Source organism: Colletotrichum abscissum (genome assembly GCF_030869225.1).
Source record: "Colletotrichum abscissum strain IMI 504890 chromosome Unknown Scaffold_30.1, whole genome shotgun sequence".
NCBI lineage: Eukaryota > Fungi > Ascomycota > Sordariomycetes > Glomerellales > Glomerellaceae > Colletotrichum > Colletotrichum abscissum.
The window spans coordinates 217,340-240,142 of record NW_026850210.1 but is presented as its reverse complement, the minus strand read 5'-3'; the positions used below and the strand labels follow the sequence as shown (position 1 = coordinate 240,142).

The 22,803-nt window shown below is 50.5% G+C and overlaps 7 protein-coding genes across 7 annotated transcripts; 4 read left to right on the top strand and 3 right to left on the bottom strand.

The window, feature by feature from the left end:
• Nucleotides 1–4,347: 4,347 nt before the first annotated feature.
• CABS01_11184 (uncharacterized protein) lies at nt 4,348–5,753 on the top strand (the record flags this gene model as incomplete). Its single annotated transcript, XM_060544539.1, has 2 exons — nt 4,348–4,452; nt 4,539–5,753. 2 exons carry the CDS (start codon nt 4,348–4,350, stop codon nt 5,751–5,753), a joined length of 1,320 nt encoding a protein of 439 aa, XP_060397787.1.
• Nucleotides 5,754–7,949: 2,196 nt separating this feature from the next.
• On the top strand, nt 7,950–9,186 carry CABS01_11183 (NmrA family protein; the record flags this gene model as incomplete). The annotated part of the gene is made up of 4 exons (XM_060544538.1): nt 7,950–8,016; nt 8,075–8,374; nt 8,446–8,634; nt 8,702–9,186. 4 exons carry the CDS (start codon nt 7,950–7,952, stop codon nt 9,184–9,186), a joined length of 1,041 nt encoding a protein of 346 aa, XP_060397786.1.
• A 446-nt stretch (nt 9,187–9,632) lies between these two features.
• Nucleotides 9,633–10,271, top strand: CABS01_11182 (uncharacterized protein; the record flags this gene model as incomplete). The annotated part of the gene is made up of 1 exon (XM_060544537.1): nt 9,633–10,271. One exon carries the CDS (start codon nt 9,633–9,635, stop codon nt 10,269–10,271), a length of 639 nt encoding a protein of 212 aa, XP_060397785.1.
• A 174-nt stretch (nt 10,272–10,445) lies between these two features.
• On the bottom strand, nt 10,446–11,441 carry CABS01_11181 (NAD-dependent epimerase/dehydratase; the record flags this gene model as incomplete). The annotated part of the gene is made up of 1 exon (XM_060544536.1): nt 10,446–11,441. The coding sequence occupies one exon, from the start codon at nt 11,439–11,441 to the stop codon at nt 10,446–10,448; it is 996 nt and encodes a 331-aa protein (XP_060397784.1).
• Nucleotides 11,442–12,202: 761 nt separating this feature from the next.
• Nucleotides 12,203–13,989, bottom strand: CABS01_11180 (uncharacterized protein; the record flags this gene model as incomplete). The annotated part of the gene is made up of 6 exons (XM_060544535.1): nt 12,203–12,349; nt 12,399–13,286; nt 13,339–13,541; nt 13,603–13,713; nt 13,785–13,865; nt 13,920–13,989. The coding sequence occupies 6 exons, from the start codon at nt 13,987–13,989 to the stop codon at nt 12,203–12,205; spliced, it is 1,500 nt and encodes a 499-aa protein (XP_060397783.1).
• A 634-nt stretch (nt 13,990–14,623) lies between these two features.
• CABS01_11179 (uncharacterized protein) lies at nt 14,624–17,377 on the top strand (the record flags this gene model as incomplete). The annotated part of the gene is made up of 1 exon (XM_060544534.1): nt 14,624–17,377. The coding sequence occupies one exon, from the start codon at nt 14,624–14,626 to the stop codon at nt 17,375–17,377; it is 2,754 nt and encodes a 917-aa protein (XP_060397782.1).
• Nucleotides 17,378–17,647: 270 nt separating this feature from the next.
• CABS01_11178 (cytochrome P450) lies at nt 17,648–19,448 on the bottom strand (the record flags this gene model as incomplete). Its single annotated transcript, XM_060544533.1, has 6 exons — nt 17,648–17,828; nt 17,887–18,053; nt 18,108–18,215; nt 18,274–18,573; nt 18,638–19,152; nt 19,214–19,448. 6 exons carry the CDS (start codon nt 19,446–19,448, stop codon nt 17,648–17,650), a joined length of 1,506 nt encoding a protein of 501 aa, XP_060397781.1.
• Nucleotides 19,449–22,803: the final 3,355 nt, after the last annotated feature.

The following is a 22,803-nucleotide window of genomic DNA, read 5'->3' as shown; positions in this document are numbered from 1 at the left end:
GCGCAGCGGTAATATATAAAAGCGTTAATATTACTAAATAAGTAATTATAATAGTTAGGGAAGTTATTAATAATAGGATAAAAGAGCTAATTACTACTTAAAAAGCTAGTAGCGATTTATTAATAGTAGTTTATAAACGAGGTTAAGGATTTATAATACTTATTTAAGTAAGTTAATTTTATAAAGCGTTATTATTTTTAATCATAACGCGGGCTATAATTATAATAATAAGTAATAGTAATTAGCGCCTTAGCGGAGGGCTTATATTAAATAATTTAAATTACGAAACTAGCCTCGTAAATAGCCTCGTTAAGTACTATTTTAGTATTAAATAGGGTAAGGAATTATTAATTATAAAGTAAGTAATTATACTTTACGTAGCCGTAATTGTTATAATTAGCTATATATTAGTAAATAAAAGGATTATTAACTTCGTAATTATTCTTTTTTTATAGTATATTAATATTAAAAATAGCTTTAATTAGTAATAGTAGTAGCGGTAGTAATAGCGAGGTTAACGAAGTAGTGGTTATAGGTAGGTAAGTAGGTAAGTAGGTAGGTAGGTAGGTAGGTAAGTGGGTGGGTATGGGCAGCTGGCCTCCGGGCTCGGAGGTAGGGCCTGCCGTAGCCACACTTGGGGGCAGAATAGCAGGAGCTGCTGGCAGAATATCCTCGCCCTAGAATAGACCTTGGTTTGTTGGTTGGAAGGGATTTTCAAATCTTCACCACAGTCCCTCGGCAGCGGAATAGGTTTGTTTTTCTTTCATCTGGTCTCGATGTCAATCTGAGAGTCCGGCAACAGATGTTTAATCCGTCGCATGTGTGTTTCCTGGATCCAGAAAAGTGAGGTGGTTTCATTAATATGCCGTCATGTCTGAACCCCAGCCATTTGCAACGCCAAGGCGGATGGATGCCGGTGAAAACAATTCCTCCTGCTTTCAGAAACCCTGACTACCGGCGGCCTTCCCCCATACCTTGCGTACTGAGGGCTGTCGGGTGTAGAACTTGAGACGAAATATGACAATAGGCACTGACAAGATTGGCACTGGGCTAGCCTGCCAGATGGGAGGATGGTCGATCGAGCCCTGTCGGGTTGATAGAGGGCTGTCGCGAGTGCGCTGAATGATAGCGTTGATGTGTGTGTGTGTGTGTGTGTGTGACCCCTTGTGGCTGCTGCGAATTCAGGAAGAGAGGTGCAAGGAGTCGCGTGCGATTTCTCTAGTCCCATAATTATACGGATAGAGGAGCTCGTGAATGGTTAGATCAGTCGATGGAAAGGCGATACGACGGTGACGGGCAAAATCCTCATCGCTGGCAAGGTGCTGACCACCGGTTCCATGTGGGGATGGTTGCGAACAGCTTAGCTTAGGCCTGGGCTTCCCAGCGCCACTGCTTAAGCTTGTCAGTTGACTATGCCGATCCCAGATTGTGGTGGTCGCCGACCTAGGCCCGGCTGAGGAATTCAATGGTGGCATGCTGAGATTTTGTCTCAAGCTTGAATAGGGCCGGCGATCACAGATGAGACTGAGGAAACAAGTCGTTGGTCGGTCCCCAGCACAGTATCCGTTCAATGGTGTCCTCGGCCTTGCAGCCAGCAGGACCGGCGCATCGTCCTGCTTGGCTCGATTGTTGGAAAGGATGTGAATGTGACTTTGGAGACGCAGTACTTTATGTAGGTAGGTACTCCGTAGTTCAGCTTGACTGCAGTCTGGGTTTGGGCCTTTAACGCAACCCAGCCAACGAAGGACCCGGGACTCAACTGCCATTATGTAAGTGCTGAGAGTTTGGAACTGTATTTCGTAGAACCAGAAGAGAAGCGAGGCGCGCGGGATGCTGTCAGAAGTTACATTTCATCTGGTTTGCAAAGACTGCAATGGCTTGGAGCCTTAGACAACCGGGCGTGCCAAGACAGCTAGCACGCGAATAGCGTTACGGGGCTTGACGGTTCCTCTTCGGCTGGCGATGCTCGTTGTCCGACGGACCACCACTTTTCCCCTGCTCTTTCTTCATTCCGCTGGAGCTAAAGTAGCCGCTGTCGGGATTCGGAGCAAAAAAAGCAGGACAGATAGCGTCGCTCATCTGACAAGGGTTTCGCAAATTGGTGCGATGTGCTTGACTGCTTGCGAAACCAACTGAGATGGGTTTCTTGTGGCGCACAAAACGGCATCCTCAAGCCTGAGTGCGCCTGCAGAGCTTTTCAGCCTAGCTACCTACAGTGGCTAATCCTTTGGAGAGATGGGTGCCGGGGGTGCCTGATGATTGGAGAGGATGACGGCAGATGGGCAACAAGGTTGTGGCTGGCGTCTGGGGCTAGAGCGAGGCAGAGGGACAGCAACTGGTCGCCCGCCAGAACTCTGTTGACCGTCTTTCAACGACGACAGTGACACATGACAGCGAGGCAATGCCGAAGCCTGAAGGTCCTGCTGAGTGCGTTCCTAAGGTAGGTAGGTGGTGGTGATGGTTCTTGGTCCGGATGGATGGTGATCTGTGGTCTAGGGATGGTCGAGGGCATCCAAGAGCTGGCAAAGACCAATATTGGGTACGTGAGTAATTGCGAATAAGGGCAGCAGTAACAGCAACATCGGACCAAACAAAGTCAGTCATCCGTTGACGTGCCGAAGTGATGATGCGGTGACTGGTGAGTAAGGGGAGTAAGATGTTACTCTGTAGAGCTGGCAGAACGTAAGAGGATCAGAATGCCGAAAAGCTGTGCAGGATGCAATTACCGCAAATAGTGAGGCAGGTACCTACCCCGTACGCATACTCCGTATGGGCACTTCGTCATCAACAGTTCTCTGTACGGGAGGACGGGAGGAGGCTTGACGAATGATGGCTGTGCTGTGCAAGGGCTAGGTACGCAGTCCGCCGTGAAGGAAGGAGTGGGCGGGCACTGGGCAGGGGTCGGAGGATGGAGCGATGGCCATGGAAGGCGCCAAGACGCGTGGCCCCCAGGCCACCAGGCGCAATGGGACAGAGGAGGTACGAGAGTACCTTATTTCGTACCTGCTCTGAATCATGGCACTCTGCTCAGCTATACTTAGGCACCTAGGTAGTAGGTATCGTAAATCTCAAAACTTCCAATCTCCAGAAAACCAACGACAGACTACATTCTCGGGGATGCGAGGGAAGGTCCAGACAGAGTTGAGCTTCCCGCCGCAACGGTAAGGTAGGTACCGTCATAGAGGGAATCCATGGAACCTGGCAGTCAGGAAGGCAGGTTTGAGGCTGCGAGAGTTTATGATGATGGGGGATGGGGAAGGGCCCGAGGAACGGTGAGCAGAAACCCGAGATTTGCACCTGCCCCGTACCTTCATCCACACACGATAACCTTCCCGAAACAGCACTCCGTTCCATCTTGAAGGGGACGGACTGTGTGTACGTATCCAAGCAGCACACGCAGCAGGTGCGAATTGAGGTAGCTGCACGCGAGTCTGACCCTCTGCAGGAAAGAGCCTAGAGCCCCCCTGGGCCAAGCGAAGCAAGGAGCGACATGAACAATTGCCTGATTTGCACATGCCCAGGCTCTCCTTCTCCTACAGGCTACCTACCGAAGTGCCTTACTATGGGGCAGGTACGAATTACATGTATCCGTACGAAGGAAAAAGTACGTACTGCGTATACGCAAAGCAGCAGGGATGCAGCGCAAAAGATGAGAAACCCAAAAGTCTTGGCATCGCACCCACTGTTGCCGTGTGTTCCCACCTTCTTGCTACTCACTGGACAACTACGCGTTGCCCGCGAGCCAAATCCGCCCTTTCTTGCTTTGCTTGGCTTTGCTGTGTGTTTCGCTCAGCCAGCCTACCGTCAACTCCTACCGAAAAAATGGTCCATCCGTTTAAATGAACGGCGGAGCCCGCTTCTTACTACGCCGCTCGTGAGTCGCTGCTTGCACCCCCCGTCGGCCGCTTCTCGTCCCCTTTCCTCAACATCTTGTTTTCCTTCCTATTCCCCTTTCTCTTCGAGAACTCTTCGAGTCGGTCGCATGATCAGTGTCTGTCTACCATTCGCTGTCTGACGCTGTTACACCAGAAAGTCGGCATCGAGATTCACAATCCTCCCGACTGAAGGAAGATACACGGCCACCAACAAGTCTAGCCCCGAAACAGGCACGAGTACTTCACTACGCACGACGACATCATCACGACCAGCCACACGACGTCCCGATTGCATTGAATGTGCTTGTTGTTTCGAGCGATTAGACTTTCCGACTTCAAGAACGACCCGATCTGATTCCCGACGGCTGTCCTTTGCCGATTCAAACCACTGCAGGACGAGCACACGACACTCTAAGAGGAACGGAATACTCACTCCTACAACACTTTTGGATCCCCGCGCAACTTAGACATCATGGCCGACGTGAAGCCTCCTAGCGGCAAATTGCCGTATGGCACTCCTGAAGGCGGCTGGAAGGCAGTACACACATGGAGAACTCCGGACTGGGTAGAACCAATTGTAAGGATCACGGCCACTTCGCTGCTAGACCACCGCAGCCGCAGCTCCACGTCATACGATTCCTCAAGGCTAACCACCAGCACCAGCTGATTGTATCCATCATGCTCATCGGCTTGTACGTCAGTCGTAGAAAGAACTACTCGATCCTCCGCCGCGGAAACGCGACATATGAACCTCTATTTGAAGAGAGAGGGGACTCACCCCGCATCTCCGACGAGTCCTACGATCCTATCCGGACCGATCCTTTTCCGCCCAAATACCGTACCATCTTTGGATGCTATCGCGTCAAAACCCCAAACTCTAGCCGTTTTGCGAGACACGTTCACTCGAGAATTCTGCAAAAGTTTCCCTTCCTCATCGAAATGTTCTACTGGGCCATCTCCTTCTTCTTCTACCGCATGACCGCAACTCTGGCTCAGAGCTACTACGGCAGCAGAAAGGCTGTCTGGGATGTCGCCCAGGAGCACGGCCTGTTTCTTCTCGAGACCGAGGCCAAGTTCTTCGGCGAGGGTACCAGAACTGGTCCCGAGCGCTGGGTTGAATGGCGCGTTTCCCATTGGTTCCTCGAGGGTGCTCAAATCGACGACTTCCGTGGCATTTGGCTCACGATCCTGAACCGCGGATACTCTCTGATTCATATCCCTGGTACCGTCGGCTTCATTGCCTACTACTTCGCCATGGCTCCCACCCACGCCCGCTTTTGCACTGTCCGCCGCACAATGACCTTGTTGAACATGTGTGCCTTCATCATCTTCATCTTTTACCCGTGCGCGCCGCCCCGTCTGATGCCCTCCGAGTACGGCTTCGTCGACACGGTCAACCTCGAGAACGCCGAGAGTGTCTGGATGAGCGGCAAGTTCGTCAACAAGCTGGCTGCAATGCCCTCTATGCACTTCGGCTACGCCTTCGCCATTGGCTGTGTTTTCATCGCCGACTCGGCTATCCTCAACCTCCTCTTCGGTCGCTTGAGGAACTACCTGCTTCGCAACGACTTGGACAAGTCGCTGGATATTGATGACGTCGAGCTCAAGGAGATCCAAGAGAACCGCGCACGCTGGAAGAGCTGGGCCATGTTCTGCTTCGGTGTCTTCTACCCGAGTTGGATTCTGTTGACAATCGTGGGCACCGCCAATCATTACCTGATGGACGCCTTCGTCGCAACCTTTTGCGCGTTGGTTGCGTACCTCTGCAATCGTGCCTTGCTGGTTTTCCTCCCCGCTGAGGACATGTTGCTTTGGGCCTTGAGACTGGAGAAGCCGGTACCGACAACGGGCCGCATGAAGAACATTGCTGTCCGGTAGAGGTTTGGTTGTGTGGGAAAGGCGCGTCAAAAAGACATGGAATCAAGATCTCTTTAAACGAGTCGTCCATTTAAAGCATCGCAGAGGCGTTGGGAAAGGAATAATGGCCTCCTTTTATATCTTTGCACACTATGCCCCTGGGTCAATCCCGTGTGTGCCGAACTAGCACTTATAATGAAAATCTATCCTGTTTGTTTGTCTATTCTCCGAAGCTCCGCCACACCCGCATTGATGAAATGTCCATTTTTTAAGCTCCCGCGACATGTCGCTTGTTCGTATCCGGTGGATCTAGGGAGATCCGATTCGATTGTACGTGCAAAGGATCAACTGTCTGTATAACGTGTACACCATGTCATTGGCTTTTTTGAATGAGTGTAGGCCACTTCGGGACATTGTTCGCTGACCCTGCAGGACTTCTTTGGCGCCCGGCTGATCCTGGGAGCAAAAGGGCTGTACCCGCTGCCCGACTTCATTTGCCAAGCCGAGATATCCGTGCGGCGTATGGCCTGTTTGCCTGCTGGAGCTGCGAGAAGCGGTGACCGACGGGGCCGGGATCCGGTCTTTGAGGTGATGGATTCGGGCCTTTATGGTAGAGTCATCGAGATGAGGATATGAGAGTTGTTTCTTGGCAGTCCCTTGTGCCAAATTCTGAATTATGAGAACGTTATGTCTTTGGAGTCTTGAGGAGAATGATTCGGAGAGTACCTGTGGTTATGCCAAGATGGCCGTGAACTACATCGTCTGAAGGCCCAAAGCTGAAGCCATTTCTTTGCTCTTGCTCGCGACGTGCTGCCAAAGTTCTCTATCTAGCTAGCTAGCTACACCGTCAGTAGGGTTCCTGACTTCGCTTTCGCTCTGGGGACCACCACAGAACCCTCCCAATACCCGAATTTCCGAGACATGATATCGCATAGCCCGCGTCTTGAGAGTCTGCCAATGAGTCGGCCCGCGAAAAGGTAGTGATAGGCAGCAGTATTTGCTTTAGAGTCTTTAGGCAGCAGTAGCTAGAGATGCAAGGTCAGCATTGAGAGGAGGATACGTCACTCGGCTGCGCCTCTGTACATCATTCATTGTCCCATTGCTCTTTATTACTCCTTGCACTTGTTTGCGTAGGCGCAGTGATCTTTGATCTGCCAAGACGCGATGGAGTGGTAGAGAGGTCAGGTTTACCGTATGGATAGATTGAGGTCGCATCGATGTGCGTCGGTTGTATGAGTTCCGTACCTTTAGGGCCATGTTGCTGAACTGCGTAGGTGAGTAGAAGAAACATCAGGTACGTTATTTGAAGGTACGTTATTTGAAAGCCGTATGTCGAGACTTAATCCTTTTACTCCCTCGTCCAACCTCGTTAAGGTGCCTTATAACGATTGACCCTCTAAGCTATTCATATAAGACAGATGTTCTATCTTTCAATGAGTGGCGTATGCCTCAAGACGATGTTGACGGTGCGTATCCTATCTGGGTAAAGATAACATCGTAGATATCGAGGCCAGGTTGTACGCAACAAGCTGGGGAAGTCCGCTAATCTAGATTCAAGAGCAGCAGCAATCCCACGAGCAGTATGTGATAATGGAAACCTTTCTTTGGTTGAATACTTTGATTGTTCCCACCCCGAGATCTAAATCAACCAACTCAGAGATCCGAAGCCATGGCCAGCGGTCATCGAGTCTTGGTCTTGAATGATTACTCATCCCGCGTTTCTCGCCAACTTATGTCATAATAGAGGTCGAAACCTGCCTTTGATCATTAATCAATAAATTGGAAGCTGAAGCGTACAATACATCTGCGCTTGACATGTGCACATAATTCTGCTCCCGAGTGGGCTGCGATCCAAAGACCATGACAAAGACGACACCGGGGGAATTATGTCAGTCCTGCCACGTCTTCTCAAGAATAGCCATCAAGGCTTGTTATTACACAAGAGACGGCGACTTCAGGACATGGAAACTGATAATAATTAGTCATCTCCAAAAGATTGTAAATCTTGGACTTGGCTTGTTAATCATTAACTTCATCATCATGACAGTCTGATCTTTGGGGCTTGTAGAAGGGAGGCATCGACCGCAAGCCAAGGCCATTTTGTTCAAGATGGATGTATATAAGGAATAATGAGTGTCACCATCATTGAGTTGATTGACATTATTACCAAACACGATCATCAAAACAATCATTCAAAGCAATCATCTATTCTAAACCATGTCCGAGTTGAAACAAATCCTCGTCATCGGCGGCACCGGTGCCCAGGGAAGACCAGTCGTCAAGGGTAACTTCATCGTTCTCGACAGAACCAAATCCGCACGTCACTCTAACATCATTCACAGCTCTTGCCGAAACCAGGCGATACAGCGTCAGGGTCCTCACCCGTAATGTCGACAACGCCCGCGCAAAGGAGCTTGCCGCTCTGCCCAACGTCACCCTTATCCAGGGTAAACAAGACAGCCAGCAGGATCTCCACCGGGCGTTCAAGGGTGTCTACGGCGCATGGGTGAACACGGACGGCTTCACGCTGGGCCAGAAGAGTGAGCTCTTCTATGGTATCCGCGCGTATGAGATTGCCAGGCACGAAGGGGTTCAGCATTACGTCTGGGCTGGCACCGATTATGCGCTAAAGAAGTCGGGATGTAAGCAACACTTGAGGGCTTCTTTTTTCTCATTCGAGCTGTTGAATTGCGTTGCTGATTGGCTTGAACAGGGAACGAGAAGTACCATTGGGGTCACAACGATTCTAAAGGAAGAGTCACGGATTTCATCTTGGCCCAAGGCCAGGACGGCATGAAGAGCTCCGTTCTCACGACAGGTCCCTACATGGACATGCTCTTGGATGGAATGTTTCCGCCGACAGAGCAACCGGATGGTTCTTTTCTCTGGGTTAACCCTGCCAGTACGTAACAATCCCAAAGTCACATCATTACCACGATGTCTTGAGCACCAACTTAATAATATTACAGAGGATGGCAAAATCCCGCTTATCGCTCTCGAAGACGTCGGCATCTACAGTCTCTGGCTCTTTGACAACCTCAATGAGTCCGCGGGTCTGAACCTGGAAGTGACGACCGACGAAGTCAGCTTCGCTGACATTGCGAGAATCTTCACTGAGGTGACAGGAAAGAAGGGTATCCACAAGAGCGTGCCGTTTGAGGAGTATGCGCCGCTCGCGGAGCCGTACCCGGGTGCCTATGTAAACTTTTCCGTCGGCCCGGAGGTTGCTCGGGACGAGTCGGATATGACCTGGAGACAGAACTTTGGGGCGTGGTGGCGGTTCTGGGGAGAGGGCATCGTCAATAAGAGGGACTTGGAGTTGTTGGATCGAATTCATCCTGGTCGGATTCGGAGCCTGGCTGAGTGGATGCGAAAGACTGGGTATGATGGAAGCCCTAGGCCCGTTCTTAAGGGGGTTGAGGATTGGAGGAGCAAGCTGCAAGCAGGGATCTAAGTTGGGTTGGTGGTGAAAGTAGGCTGGGCTTAAACTGAAGTGGTGTTCGCAGCCATCAGACAGCTTATCACAGTCCATTCCCGGCGCTACGGCGGTACAATGATTTTGTTCCGAATGGAGTATCTTTTCAATCTTACCCAGATTTTTGTAAGAACCAATTCTTCAAAGGGGATGGTGCTTTGTCGAGTTCACCACATAGTTCAGAATCCAGCTTGTCCCATCTCCATTTTGGAAACCCAAGGGAGTATTTATGGCTTTGTCATTGAATAGTGAGCTATGGAAACGACACATAAAATTTGAGTTTCAACTCAGTTATCAAAATTAATACAAATGGGCAAGGAAATCATCACTCGAAAACTCAATCATCATCAGTTTGGAAATGAGCATCACGCCTGCTTCAAGAACATCAACAAACTAGCATATCAGAGTCACTTCAGTCCTAAGCAATGACCTCAAAACCGTCATCGGATGAATCTACCCCGCCAGATACCGGGTCAATGAATAGTTTGAAGCGGCTTCATGCGCCGCAGAACTACTTGCGCATCCCAGGCCTCACGTTTGACGATATCCCGGGCCTCATCCCACCTGAACACTCTGCGGCTCTCTACTATCTTCAACCCAAAGACTTCAATCTCAATCTCTCATGGGGTGAATACTATAGAAAGTTAGAGCCCTTCGATTGTGTAGCCAAAAAGTTGGTCGACGTGTTTGATTACTCCATCCAAGAGCTCAAAGAAGGCATCGAACCCAAAGTCATGAGACTGAGACATGACACCGTTGGAGACGATGATCCCGAGCCAGATGCCTCCTTTTGGGACGATTTCTTCGAGCGAGTGCTTGGTAATCTTGGCCATGAGGCCGAGAAGTTTGGCATGACCTCTTTAGACGTCATGTGGATTGTTTACTTATACACCAGTGCTTGGGAAAGTACGTCTCTGTCGTGTAGAAACCAGAAGGCGGGGTACTGGCGCAAGGCGAATCTTCATCACTTGCATGATTTGCTGCCTGAGTGGGTTGAGATGTTGAAGACTAAAAGGTTGAGGTGGACAACTGTCTTTGGCGAACTGTTTGGAATTGGGCGATGAGGGTTAAGAGCCGACACCGAAAATACCGCGGCATGTATATTTGATCTATTTTCTTCTATGTTTCTCTTGTCTATGTCAAAGCAACTTCTCGATTCCATGCTCATCTTCTCAGAAATGCACTATGTGCAGAAAATGCCATCAGATTGAACATCCACTCATCGGGAAGGAAGCTATCTAAACACCAGCCCGAAGGCTATCTGCAAAGTCCTTGACTGTGGTTATCAGGTCCTCATCCTGAGAAAGGCCGAGGCCAAGGGACTTCGAAACATCGAAATAAGCCGGCCAACTACCGACGATCGCCTCAATCTGCGGGCTTCTCTCTTCGCGCACCAGTTTCCTAGCCTCTGTACCTCCGACAACCTCTAGCGCATTTAGGATGTCCGCCACGGTGACAGTAACGCCGGGCAAGTTGAGAACTCTAGAAATCCCAAACTTCTCATGAGGAATGCCCTTGACATCCACCAGATTCTTGACCACCGTCTTCGGAGAGCACACCCACATAGGTAGTTCCGGCCTCACTGGTAAGATGTTTCCCTCACCTTTGAGCGACTCCCTCACAATGCCCGAAGCAAAGGAGGAAGCCGCCGCGCTTGGGGCGCCCGGACGGACGATGATGGTAGGTAACCGCACAATTCGTCCATCTAGCAGCCCACGGCGTGAGTAATCTCCCAGAAGCGTCTCGATTATCAGCTTCTGGGCGCCGTACGAAGACTGGGGAATCGGGCAAGTTGTCTCGGTGTTGATCTGGCCCGGTGCCGCAGGACCGTAGACTGCCAATGAGCTGGGGAATACCACAACAGATCCACGATGCGGAGATGCTTCTTGGCGCAAGGCATCGAGGATTACGCGGTGGCTGTCGAGGTTTACGGCAAGGCTTAGTTCCAGGTTCGCTTCCGCGCCTCCAGACATGATGCCATGGAGAAGGTAGATTGCGTCGAAACGCGAGTGACTCGTAAGAAGAGAAGCGACTGCCTCCGATGAAGTGAGGTCTGTTTGAAGTGATGTCACACGAGATGCGTGAGAGAGAGCTTGTGGCGGAATGGGAGGGGTTGTTATGTCTGTTGTTGTGAGATGAATGGAAGGCGATGAGAGAAGGAGGGCGGTGATGAGCTCCTGGCCAATGAAACCGGCGGCCCCGGTTATGAGGATGTGATCCGCTTTAGACGCCATAGTGCGATTTTAAATGTGTATGCTGTACGATGTCTGGAACAGGAAATTTCTCCAACGATTCGTCTACGTCTTGAAGTGATTCAAACGCGCCCATTCAGCAGATATCCTAAACTTTATGCTATCCACATGTTCCTACCCTAACACTAAGTAGTACTGATCTTCAATGGTGACATAAGCATCATGGGCTTTCCTTCAACTTGACCTTTCTCCGAACTCTCTCCGGGGATGCACCTCCTCACCGGGAAGAAGCCCGGGTGGCAACGCTTACACCCCGCATGATCTACGGCCCCGCAGCGATGAACTCGATGGTTCGCGGCAATGAGATCGCGGGGAGTATCGGACTTGTCACCGAATCAACGGTCTTCTCGGTCGATGTTCCAGCGGTTAGCAACTTGAAGGAGTTAAGAGATTGAAGTTGAGTAACAGCTTCCTGTTTTACCCAGATCTAAGGATTAACGTTCTGTCTTATTAATGACTCTTTTCTGTTTTCTCAATCAACCTCAGTAGCCAAGTCTATGAGGCAGTGAGTTCTGCAGTCGCCTGCCTTAATCATTGGTATCACATAGGGAGCAGTACTAGTGACTGCAGGTGGGCTCGACTTCTTAAAATTGCAAGGCCAAGGCTTAGTAGATGGCTCTGATGAGCTACCTACTGCATACACTTAGTTTACGGGATACTTCATGTGCTAGACACGGTTTTGTGCTCTCACAAGGTGTGAAGAGGCGTCCGCAACACTACGATGTACTTGTCGTCTGAACTTTTCAAACCTGAGATCGCCTCTCGGCGAATTCATGAAGCTCCGCCTCTGGTCCGATTCCATTCTTCGCGTCCACGTCCAGCTCGCCCAGGCGGTTTGTTGCTAGGTCATCTCCGAATAGCTCCGCAATTTCCTCTAAGGATTTCCCGGACTGCCAAAGATTAGCAAGAGATCGCGTGCTACTTGATGATATGACTCACAGTCTCTGGCAGGAAGAAGAAGTAGAAGACAGCGGCCGCTAGGTTTGTTGCGATGAAAAGTGAGTAGTACCTCCAGCTAACGGAGGCGATAGCCAGCGGGGTGACTTGCGAGAGTACGATTGCTGTGACAGACTTGGCAGCAACGGCAAATGCCAGACCCTTCGTTCTTAGGAAGAAAGGGAACAGCTCCGATGGAACAACCCAGATCATGGCATTGAAAAAAATGGCGTAACACATGGAGTAGATGAAGATGGCGCTGATGGCCGCCCTTGCTCCTGCCTCATTGTCGTTATTCTTGTTACCATAGACTGCGCTGAGAGCCATGCATAATGCAATCATGGCACTCAACACCAGAGAACCGCTCCATAGAGTACGTGTTCGTGGCCAGCGGTCTGCGACGACGAAGAGGTAGATGACCTGACCCAGAATTCCCATCATGCCGTAGGCACCACTGATGAGCAGCGCCGTTCTACCAGTGAACCCGACAGTGGCGTAGAAGATGTTCTGAAAGTTCTGTATGACCGAGGAGCCGCTGAGCTGTCCCATGGTGACGATGAATGCGGCAGTGAGTGTACGGCGGACGTACTTTCTGGAAAACAGTGCGCGCAAGGCCGTCATCCAGTCCATGTTGCCCTGAGACCTCTCCAGGAGAATTTGCTCACGGATTTGTATGAGTTCGCGTCCAACCAGATCATCGTTGTCCGCAGCCCCATGTAGGTTCGCCAGGACGGTTCTCGCTTCTTCGTATCGATCGCGCAGTATAAGCCAACGGGGCGAGAACGGTACGTAGAAGACCATCACAGAGAGAAGAACAGGAATGGGAAGCTGCATTGCCAGTGGAATCCGCCATTGGCCGTCTCCCATGGCAAATGCACCTGCGTAGCCAACCTCGAAGACGGTCAGTGTATGAGAGAGAAATAGGATGTATACATGCACATACCCAATTAGAAACGCCAAAGCCTATGGCTATCATCATTCCCTGAAGTCCGACAAGGAAGCCACGACGCGCTGGAGGCGCAACCTCGGCAAGGTAGATGGGAACAACCGAGAGTAGTTGACCACAGCCGATGCCAGCCACAAGACGGCCTGCTATCATCATGCCAACTTGGACGGCGGCACATTGGAGTATAGAGCCAATGACCGCTGTTAAAACATCAGGAACGCATCCATGGTATATGCTTTGCCACGAGCGGGGAGAACTAACTCAAGATCGAAGCAAGAAGAATCGTGTACTTTCGACTAAGCTTGTCGGCAAGGTAGCCTACTGTCATTCCTCCGATGGCTTGACCAGCATTATAGACCGATACGATGGCGCCTGTGAAGACAAAGAGTCAGCGGCGCCCCCATGCCAAATGGAATGTTCCCGGGTTGAGTGGATAATATTACCTTGATAGCTAGTGTTGACCATAGACGGTCCATACATCTTGAGCTTGAAACTGTCATGGCCAAAGGTCGTGGCGATAATTCCTAAATTGAGTCAGTATTGCCTGAGCAGCTGGACCCAAGAAGTTGGAAGCGAACCAGAGTCAAACCCATAGATGAAACCACCCTGAGCGGCGACAAGCGCCACAGCGACGATGAGGAAACCCATACCAAAGTCACGAAAATACTGACAGTAGGGATGTGTGGGGTCAAGACAAATCTGGGGAACTGTGGTTCCATTATGCAAGTTGAAATCCGGGGCATGATTATCTTCTATATCAAAATGGCTATCTACCTTGCCACATATTCGGTGCAAAGGTACACCGATAAACTCGGCTTTACGCCTTAAAGATGCTGCCAAACAGGAGGCCAGAACGCAGCAGTCATGACGAACTCGTCTAGTAACCATGATTGCCCCGACTCATTTCGGCAGATTCCCTGAGCTGGCTCAAACGACTGGGGAGCTAGAGCATGCGGGGGCGTGGAGTCTCCGCATAAGCCTCGAAATCCCACATCATGAACGTCTCGTGAGTGGTCGATGAAAGACTTGGCTGCGTCGGAACCGCTGCCGTTGCCGATACGTACATTCCCGCCCCTGGGATACCGGCAGTTTACCGCGCGGCGATGATCATGACCTCGTGCCAAATCGAGACCGAATCGGTGCCTCTTTGAGCCGGAACCTGCCAAGCACGGGGGCCATTAGACCGCAATGGTTTTGTTGAGTCTATTTCACCTCTCGAAATCCAGATTCATTGAAATGCATGGGTTGATGAATGCCAGAGCCTAGTTGCACACAACAAACCATGTCTTGCCCAGCAATCACGAAGCCTGTCTTTGACCACCACCACAGTGGCCTCGGTGTAGCAACATCAAGGCCAAGGATCTCATGGCGATTCGAAAGCACCGAAGAGACCATCGCTGGCTGGGTCCAGACTTCTTACGAGATTGAGATCAAATTTGCTTCTGACGAGAAGCCCCAGAGCTTCCCCGAGGTCAGCGACCAATCTGTGCTTGTGCCATGGCCAGCAAGAGACCTATCTTCTCGCGAAGCTGCGATAGTTCGAGTGCGGGTGTATGGGAAGAGCCTGGTCGAAGAGTCCTACGCCAAAGAAGAGCCAAGCGCGTGGTCTGAACCAGCAACTGTGGAAGCTGCGCTGCTGAAGAAAGACGACTTCAGAGCCAACTTCATCACCGCGGCAGAGCAAATTGGACCTTATGGCCCTTTGAGACCTATTCGCTTCCGCAAGGACTTCATCTTACCCCAGGAGCTCGATCTCAGATCCTCTTCAGCTCGATTGTACATCACATCCTTGGGTGTCTTCGAAGCCTGGATCAACGGGAAGCCAGTCACAGACGAGTGCATGGCTCCGGGTTGGACCAGCTACAAGCATCGTCTCGTCTATCGCATCCTTGACGTGGAAAGGCTCTTGATCCCAGGGGGCAAGAATACGATCTGCGTCGAGGTTGCGGAGGGGTGGTACGCCGGACGTCTCGGTTTCAAGGGCGGCATTCGATTTCGATATGGCGACACTCTCGGGCTATTTGCGCAACTAGAAGTTGGCCGAGGGTCTGGTACGCCATGGAGCCTTCTGTCAGATGAATCTTGGTCTTGTACTCCCAGCGCGCTTGTCAGAAGTGAGATCTACGATGGAGAAGTGTACGATATGCGGAAAGAGGAGGGGGATTGGAAGTCCCCAGAAGTGACTCAGACGACATCAGCCACAAGACCTCTCCTATGGCCTCAAGCAACAATGGTAGCACCAGACGCGCCGCCAGTACGAGTCATTGAGACGAAGCCTTGCGTCAAGGTCTTTCTGAGCAAGACTGGAAAGACAATTCTAGACTTTGGCCAGAATCTTGTCGGTAAGCTCCTCGTCAAGTCAGTCCGCCCCCAGGAGGGAGCAGAGATCACTTTCCGCCACGCCGAAGTGATGGAAAACGACGAACTAGGCACCAGACCTCTGAGAGATGCGAAGTGTTGCGATACTATCATTGGATCAGGGGAGCCTCTTCTCAACTGGTCGCCCAAGTTCACCTTTCACGGCTTCAGATATGTCCAAGTCGATGGTTGGCCTGGCAGTGGCCCATCCGAAGACGACATCCAAGCTCTCGTGATGCACACGGATATGAGGCGCAGAGGTTTCTTTGAATGTTCGAACCCCTACGTCAACCAACTTCACAAGAACGTGGTCTGGTCTATGCGGGGTAACTTCCTGTCGATTCCAACGGACTGCCCTCAACGCGACGAAAGACTGGGATGGACCGGAGACTTGCAGGTATTTTGTCCTACGGCAACATTTCTATACGATACATTGGGGATCCTAGGGAACTGGCTTGAGGATGTGGCGGCTGAACAACTGGAAGAAGGCAAGGGAGGAATTCCTCCTTTGGTTGTTCCTCTGGCCATTTCTCCTAACTGGCCACACATTGCTCAGGCTGTATGGGACGACGTGACTGTTCTCGCGCCAGACGCGTTATATCAATACAGCTCTGACAAGGGACTGCTTGAGAAGCAGTTTGTCAGCATGCAAACGTGGCTTGACGAAGGAGTTGATCGTGCTTGCGACGGTCTTTGGAACCCGGACAAGTGGCAGCTCGCCGACTGGCTTGATCCAAGTGCACCTCCCGATGATCCTGGAAACGGTCGTACTGACGGTATCCTTGTCGCGAATGCTTACCTGGTACACACGACCGTGGTCTTCTCGCGCCTCTGTGCGGCGATCGGAAAGCTTGATTTGGCTGCCAAGTATGCTAGTGATGGCGAGAAGCTGAAACAACTATTCCAGAGGCGTTACATTACGCCCGAAGGTAACCTGATGTCGAGTTCTCAGACTGGGCTGTCCCTTGCATTTCAGTTTGGCCTGTATCCCAACGACACATTACAACGCCAGACTGCGGCAAAGGCTCTTGAGAAGCTGGTACGGACTGCGCGCTTCCACATCAGTACGGGCTTTGCGGGTACGCCAGTGATATCGCATGCGCTCACAAAGATCGGACGCCCACAACTGGCATATCGTATGCTTCTAGAGAAAACTTGTCCTAGCTGGCTGTACCCTGTCGTATCCAAGGGGGCAACAACGATATGGGAGCGATGGGACAGCATGCTACCAGACGGGCGAATCAACCCAGGACAGATGACCAGCTTCAACCATTACGCCCTTGGCGCAGTAGCAGACTGGCTTCACGGATCTGTCGGCGGCATCTCACCCCAAGAGCCGGGTTGGAGAGTGATTCGTGTGGAACCTGTTCCAGGTGGGAACTTGACGAACGCTACTGTCACTTTTGACGGTCCTTATGGAAAAGTGGTTTGCAAATGGGTGCTGGAAGGCACGAAGTTCAACATGTGGCTAGAAGTGCCGCCAAACTGCTCCGCAGTGGTGTTTCTACCTTCAGGATTACCAAGGTCCTTTGCCGCGGAGACATGCCAACAACGTCATGGACTTGTGGTACAGTCAGGCGTCCACAAGTTTGAGGATACCTTTGACCCGGGCGAGTGGCCGCCCCTGCCCTTCGTGGCGGCGAACCAGCCTCTGCCAGCGAACACAATCGCGGGCTAGGCTCGGTCCTTTCACGCATCTCGGGTTCTTATGGTCTTTGTAGCTTGTGGGTTTTCTGTTTATGTTTGTAATGTCGAGGTTGGATAAAGAAGTTCTTGATATTGTTGGGTATCATTCAATACTACCTCTTGCTCTACACCTCAACCTCGTTCTCAAAGCATTCTAAGGTGAATAACCCAGTTGAAGTGACATAGCTGTGAAGGAAAACTTGATGATCTGGGATTCTCGGGGGGGAATGTTTGTCAAATGAAGAAATCAGTCGCTGAGTCGCTATGCAATCGATCCAAAACGCGGAGTCATCTGGACCTTCATGTAGCCTTCGTGACCTTTCTTGGGGTATGTGTTTAAATACCGAAATCCATCTGCCCTATCCATCTTCTCGTCCCACAATGAAATGTTGAAGTTGTAAATGAGAAAAGCAACTGTTTTGCGTAGAACTCTATGAGCAATACTTGTGAAGCATGTGTGTTAGTAGGAGGAAACTCTTGAGACGGTCGGACTAAACCTACTGTTGCCCTAAGCATGTTCTCGTACCAGTACCAAATGAAACGGAATGTCCCTTGGTTGTCTTCGACTCTTGGTTGAAACCGAGCCATCTTTCAGGCTTGAAAGTATTCGGGTCTGGGAAGAGGGTGGCATCGCGCTCGAGCAAATGTAAGGTAAAGCTCATACTCGTCTACAACGTGTCAGATACAGTCAGAGTGAAAGTGACTAAAATCCTCCCTCTTACCATTGGGGGTATTATGGCTCCTTGGTATTCCACCGGAGTGTCACTCTGTCGGGGTTGTCGATGCCAACTGGGTGAGCTCAAGCGGGACGACTCTCTGCATACAGCATCCTGGGGGCGTCAGCGACAAGTTCTATCTAGTGTAGGTCAACATCAACAAGCCACTTACCAGATACCTGAGTTGAGCGGTCTTTGGATCCCTCCAAATTCGGTGCCCATATGTGCCAATATCCAAAGTATCCAGTTCGGATCGAATTTTCTTGATGCATTCCGGGTTTTGGATAAGATGATGAAGGACAAAGGTCAAGTTGCTGAGAAGAGACTCGTTTCCAATAAAAATAGCTTGTGATGACTCGTGCACAGTCTGTGTCTCGTTCCCTATCTCGTTGAAGATTCGAGCCAACACACTTTGATGACTATTCTCGTCGTCCCAAGACTTAACCATAGGTCTGACGTGAGAACTAATCAACTAATCACAAAGAGGTCAGCGAATTTGATGTAGTATTCGGGGATAGTCGATTCAATGAGCTTACGTTATCAAGCCACCCCAAAGGTGAAAATGATCGAAGAGCTGGAACGTAATCAAACATAGTCTTGACCGGTGGCATACACCTCAGTACGGTGGCGAGGTCGATGGCGCTGAAGGCTCGTGTCGCATCATGAGTGGCTTGCAAATCGTAGACCTTCTGAAATCCATAGTTTTCCTCGGTGAGATACGAGATCATGACATCGTTGGTGTAAGCCCAAAGGTAATGCGTCAAGTTAATAACTCCCTTATCCGAAGCAGCATCAGCAAGGCGGGAGTGAAGTGACTCGATGTGCTTATCCAACGTCTTGGAGTATTCGGCCAAAGTCTGGCCAGAGAATATTGGCCGCATGACTGCTGCCCTCTGCGCATGCTTCGTAGGGCTGGCCAATCCGCCAAGGAGTTTGTTGAGAAGACCATAGTAATTGTTGCACTTGAAGAGGTCGGGCCGCCGGTGGTGGTCGAGGTTGAACTTGTTGTCGACAAAGTGAAGCTCGTTAGGCCCGATTCTAACAACCGGTCCTGTAATGACGATTCGAGTTAATGTTAAGTCCACAAAGCGAGCAACAGGTGCACAAATTACCATATTTCTCGTGAAGCGAGACAAGATTCTCCAGCCAGTCGTTCTTCAGCAGAACATGATAAGCTTCGTAAAGTTTGGTGATACCAGCAATTCTCGGCCCGGGAAAACTAGCGATAGGAGACAAAAACATCCGGTATGTGTACTTGACGATAAGGTAGAAGAGCCCTAGATAAACCGCCTTGACGACAAGATCGTCTAGGGCGCCGGACACCGAGAGTGCAGCGAACCACGTCATGATGAAGACAACCTCTGGAGTTGATTCTGACTTTGAGCTTGATCGCTTGAAGCCGAACTTCCCAACGACCGGCAATACAGCTGTTTATGTATCAGTCACAACGTCGTATCTCTTCTCCAGAATGGGGGCACGGCATTACCGTTTCCACTCTTGTGTACACTCTGCAGACAGCAAGGTATAGTATGAGGCATTTCCCGATTTGATTTCGTCGGGCTAAATAGGCAAAGCTGGGTTCTGCCCAACCTCTGTTGGCTGCACCGAGAACTATGCGCCATCACGGAAAAAGGTCCTGATCGGTCTCTGTGTGGGTATTGGAGCAGAAAAGACCAATCACCTTGAGCCGGTTCGTCATGCGTAGGAACAGAGCCCCAGGAAGAAGTTGTACCATCGATTGTCGACGGTACAACTGCAAGCAATGTTGTTGAAATTTCGTGCGGTATTGGCTGGAACGGATCAGTCCCTGCGAAGTACATGGATCGAGGGATCCTACCACGGCAACAGGGTACGGCGGCAGCTCCGCACTCACAGAACAGCTCGATTGATGCAGGTAAACGTCAAACGGCTGCAGACCTGGATCACATCCCCTAGGAACCACATGCCTGGATGTCGGTTCAGCCTGTGGGTAGGAGTATGGAGAAAGCAGTTCGGATAGTGGCAATTGCTGCTGCTGGGAGTGGCTCACAAGGGTCATCGTACCCTGTGCATTGCGGAGTTGACGTGTGGAGTATGTCAGCAAGGAGCTGTACTATCGAATTTGCTGACGACTGAGATGGGGGCCGATTGACGAGAATTGGTGATGGCCGATATTGGTTGGCGAGAGTGGATGTCTAGCTGAACATTTTTATCATGGACTCCAGGGGTTTTGGGACTTTGGAGATGCAATGGAACGTCAAACAAGCAAAGGTTCCACCGCCATCTTATCTAAACGCCCACTAGGACCATGTAGAATCATCGTGATGCGACGAACCAGGACCAGCAGGTGGGCGTGGCTTCGATCGGGTGTACCGTTGACAGAATGCCAAGATCACCGTTTCCCATTAAGTCGTCACCAATGTCTGAACTATGCCGCTTATGCTTTTGCGACGGTAGCTTATCTTAGGATTTCTTTGCTATCGGTGCTCGCAAGTCGGGACTTCGGCACCATAATCGGAAGAGTCGTGGGAGTGCGGCACATAAGTTGAAAGAGCTGCACCATCCATACGCTCTGTGCAATGCTGGGGCTGATCCTTCGGGGCAAGACAGCTTCATTCCCGGGTTGCGGGAACCAAGTTGGTTGGAACCCTGTCGCTCGTTCGATGCAATTTGTGGAAGTTGCAGCCAACAGGAACAAGAGAAACAAGACCTTTAGGACTTTCAACAAGATTTACACTTTAAGGAGCGTTTCGATGCCCGCTTGCTGGAGTTCCGCTGGCCAGTCCGCGCCGCGGGCCTTTTTTTAACGTTTTTGTTTCACTAAACAAATCTAAACCTTCTTCTGAACTCTAGAAACATAGCGTTTTGGCATCGTCACACCACATTGTACGAACAGCCAGTTAGAAACTCTGCTCCCCCTTCCGCAGTAATCGGACAGAGAACGGGGGCAGTCTAGAGTATGGTGATCAAAAAGATTTAGCAATAGGCAACAAGGACAGCCTTACGACCCCAGATTGATAATCATGACGGACCGTTCCAAAGGTTTGGTTGGGTCGCATTATTCTGGGGCCCCACGCGTTGGCGCTTGAGGTTTTACGGAGTACTTTCCGGCAATAATGATCGTTCGGCACCAAGACAATCAGCATGGTATTAGTAACGGTGCCTAGTTTCTGTGTACTATCGCTCACGTGCAAGTAAGCTTCATCGCAAGCGCAGACATTAGTAGATGCATCCACTCTAACGTGATGCCTTGCTCGATCGTGGGATGGACCACGACACAGGGATTTGGAAACAACGTGATATTTGATTGCACGACTCTTCAAGTGAGATCGTCCAGGAATATTGCCGATACTTTGGTCAGCCTATCCTGACTAAAAATTTGCATCGGCCTCATGAGAGCTGCTCCATCTGCCGTGTGTCATGGAACATGCTACAGACAGAAATGCGAAGTCGCGCTTCAAAATTGAGGGGTTGTACGGCAACATGAGCGGCATTGATTCAGACGTGTCTCAAAATCTTCCATTCAGACGAGACTTTGTCCTGATTTTTGTCGACTGATTGACTTCATAAGTGTCATCACGAGCGACTCGGTAGTTGCAGAAACCTCAAGGTAGAGATATTGGTAATCGCGGGCTTTTCGCAGCTACTCCTAACACTCATCCGCGATGATTACAGGTATTTCACTGATAGCCGTGCCGAGACTTGTGGGGTTTGGCAAGGTACGTAGCAAAGAGTCTTCTGGTAAGGTGCTTTGTGATCCGCGACCTTGATCTTACGTGAAATTTGAATCTGGTACTATTCTCGCTTCTAAGAAGCCTGAACTACCGTAGCAATTTGACAAATGGACCTCAAACATATTTGTGCCTGTCTCTGCGACAGCTTCTAAAGTGATCAAGAAAGATGGCGGCCCAGGCGGCGCATGCGCATGTATTATCCAGTTCTTTCACTGGGTAAGTACTTACAATTACACTTATTTCACAGCAAAACTAATGGTTCCTCGCATCAGACTCGGATAGGGTTTGTTTAGCTCACGATCTTCTCAAATTGCTGAGACATGCAAGTGCCGCTGTATTCCACGGTCCGCCGGCAGTCAGGCATGCATTAGGTCGCATCGAGACCAAGCAGGATTCAAGAAGCTCCCACGGAGAACGAGACCGAAATAGCCGAAGTTGAAACCGAGGCGTCGTCTTTCGCGACTAGGATCACCTCATTTACATTTTCCGAGGCTTGACTCAAGTGAAAAGATGCAATGGCCATCGGGTCCCCCGCCATGTTTTGTCGTTTCACCCAACTTTTCATGGGCTAGTGTTACTGCGATTCTTCGTCGGGTGAAGAGGCGGCTAAGCCGGCACTTGAGTTGCTTGTTTAGTCTTTCCCCGAGTAGAAGCCTCGTGATCCCAAGGGCGATAATATACCCATGCACTGAGTTGGGTATGGACGATTGGTTCCGCTTATACTGGGGCGACTGGTCTTTAGTCCCAAGAGGCAGGGGCTTCCCCAAAAGGGATCTGGCTTAATGAACTTCAGATGACACTAAGATCAAGTCGGCAAGCTTTGGTAGAAATGCAGCCAGTTGTGACACTGGAAAGGACCTTTGGTAGGGTTAACCTGGATAATTGGACTATTCTCATTGGTGGACACGAAAAGGTTGAGCAAGTCGAATCCAATGTCGAACTGCATCAAGCAAATATCTCCGTCGTGGAGAATTGTCTCCTACATGAAT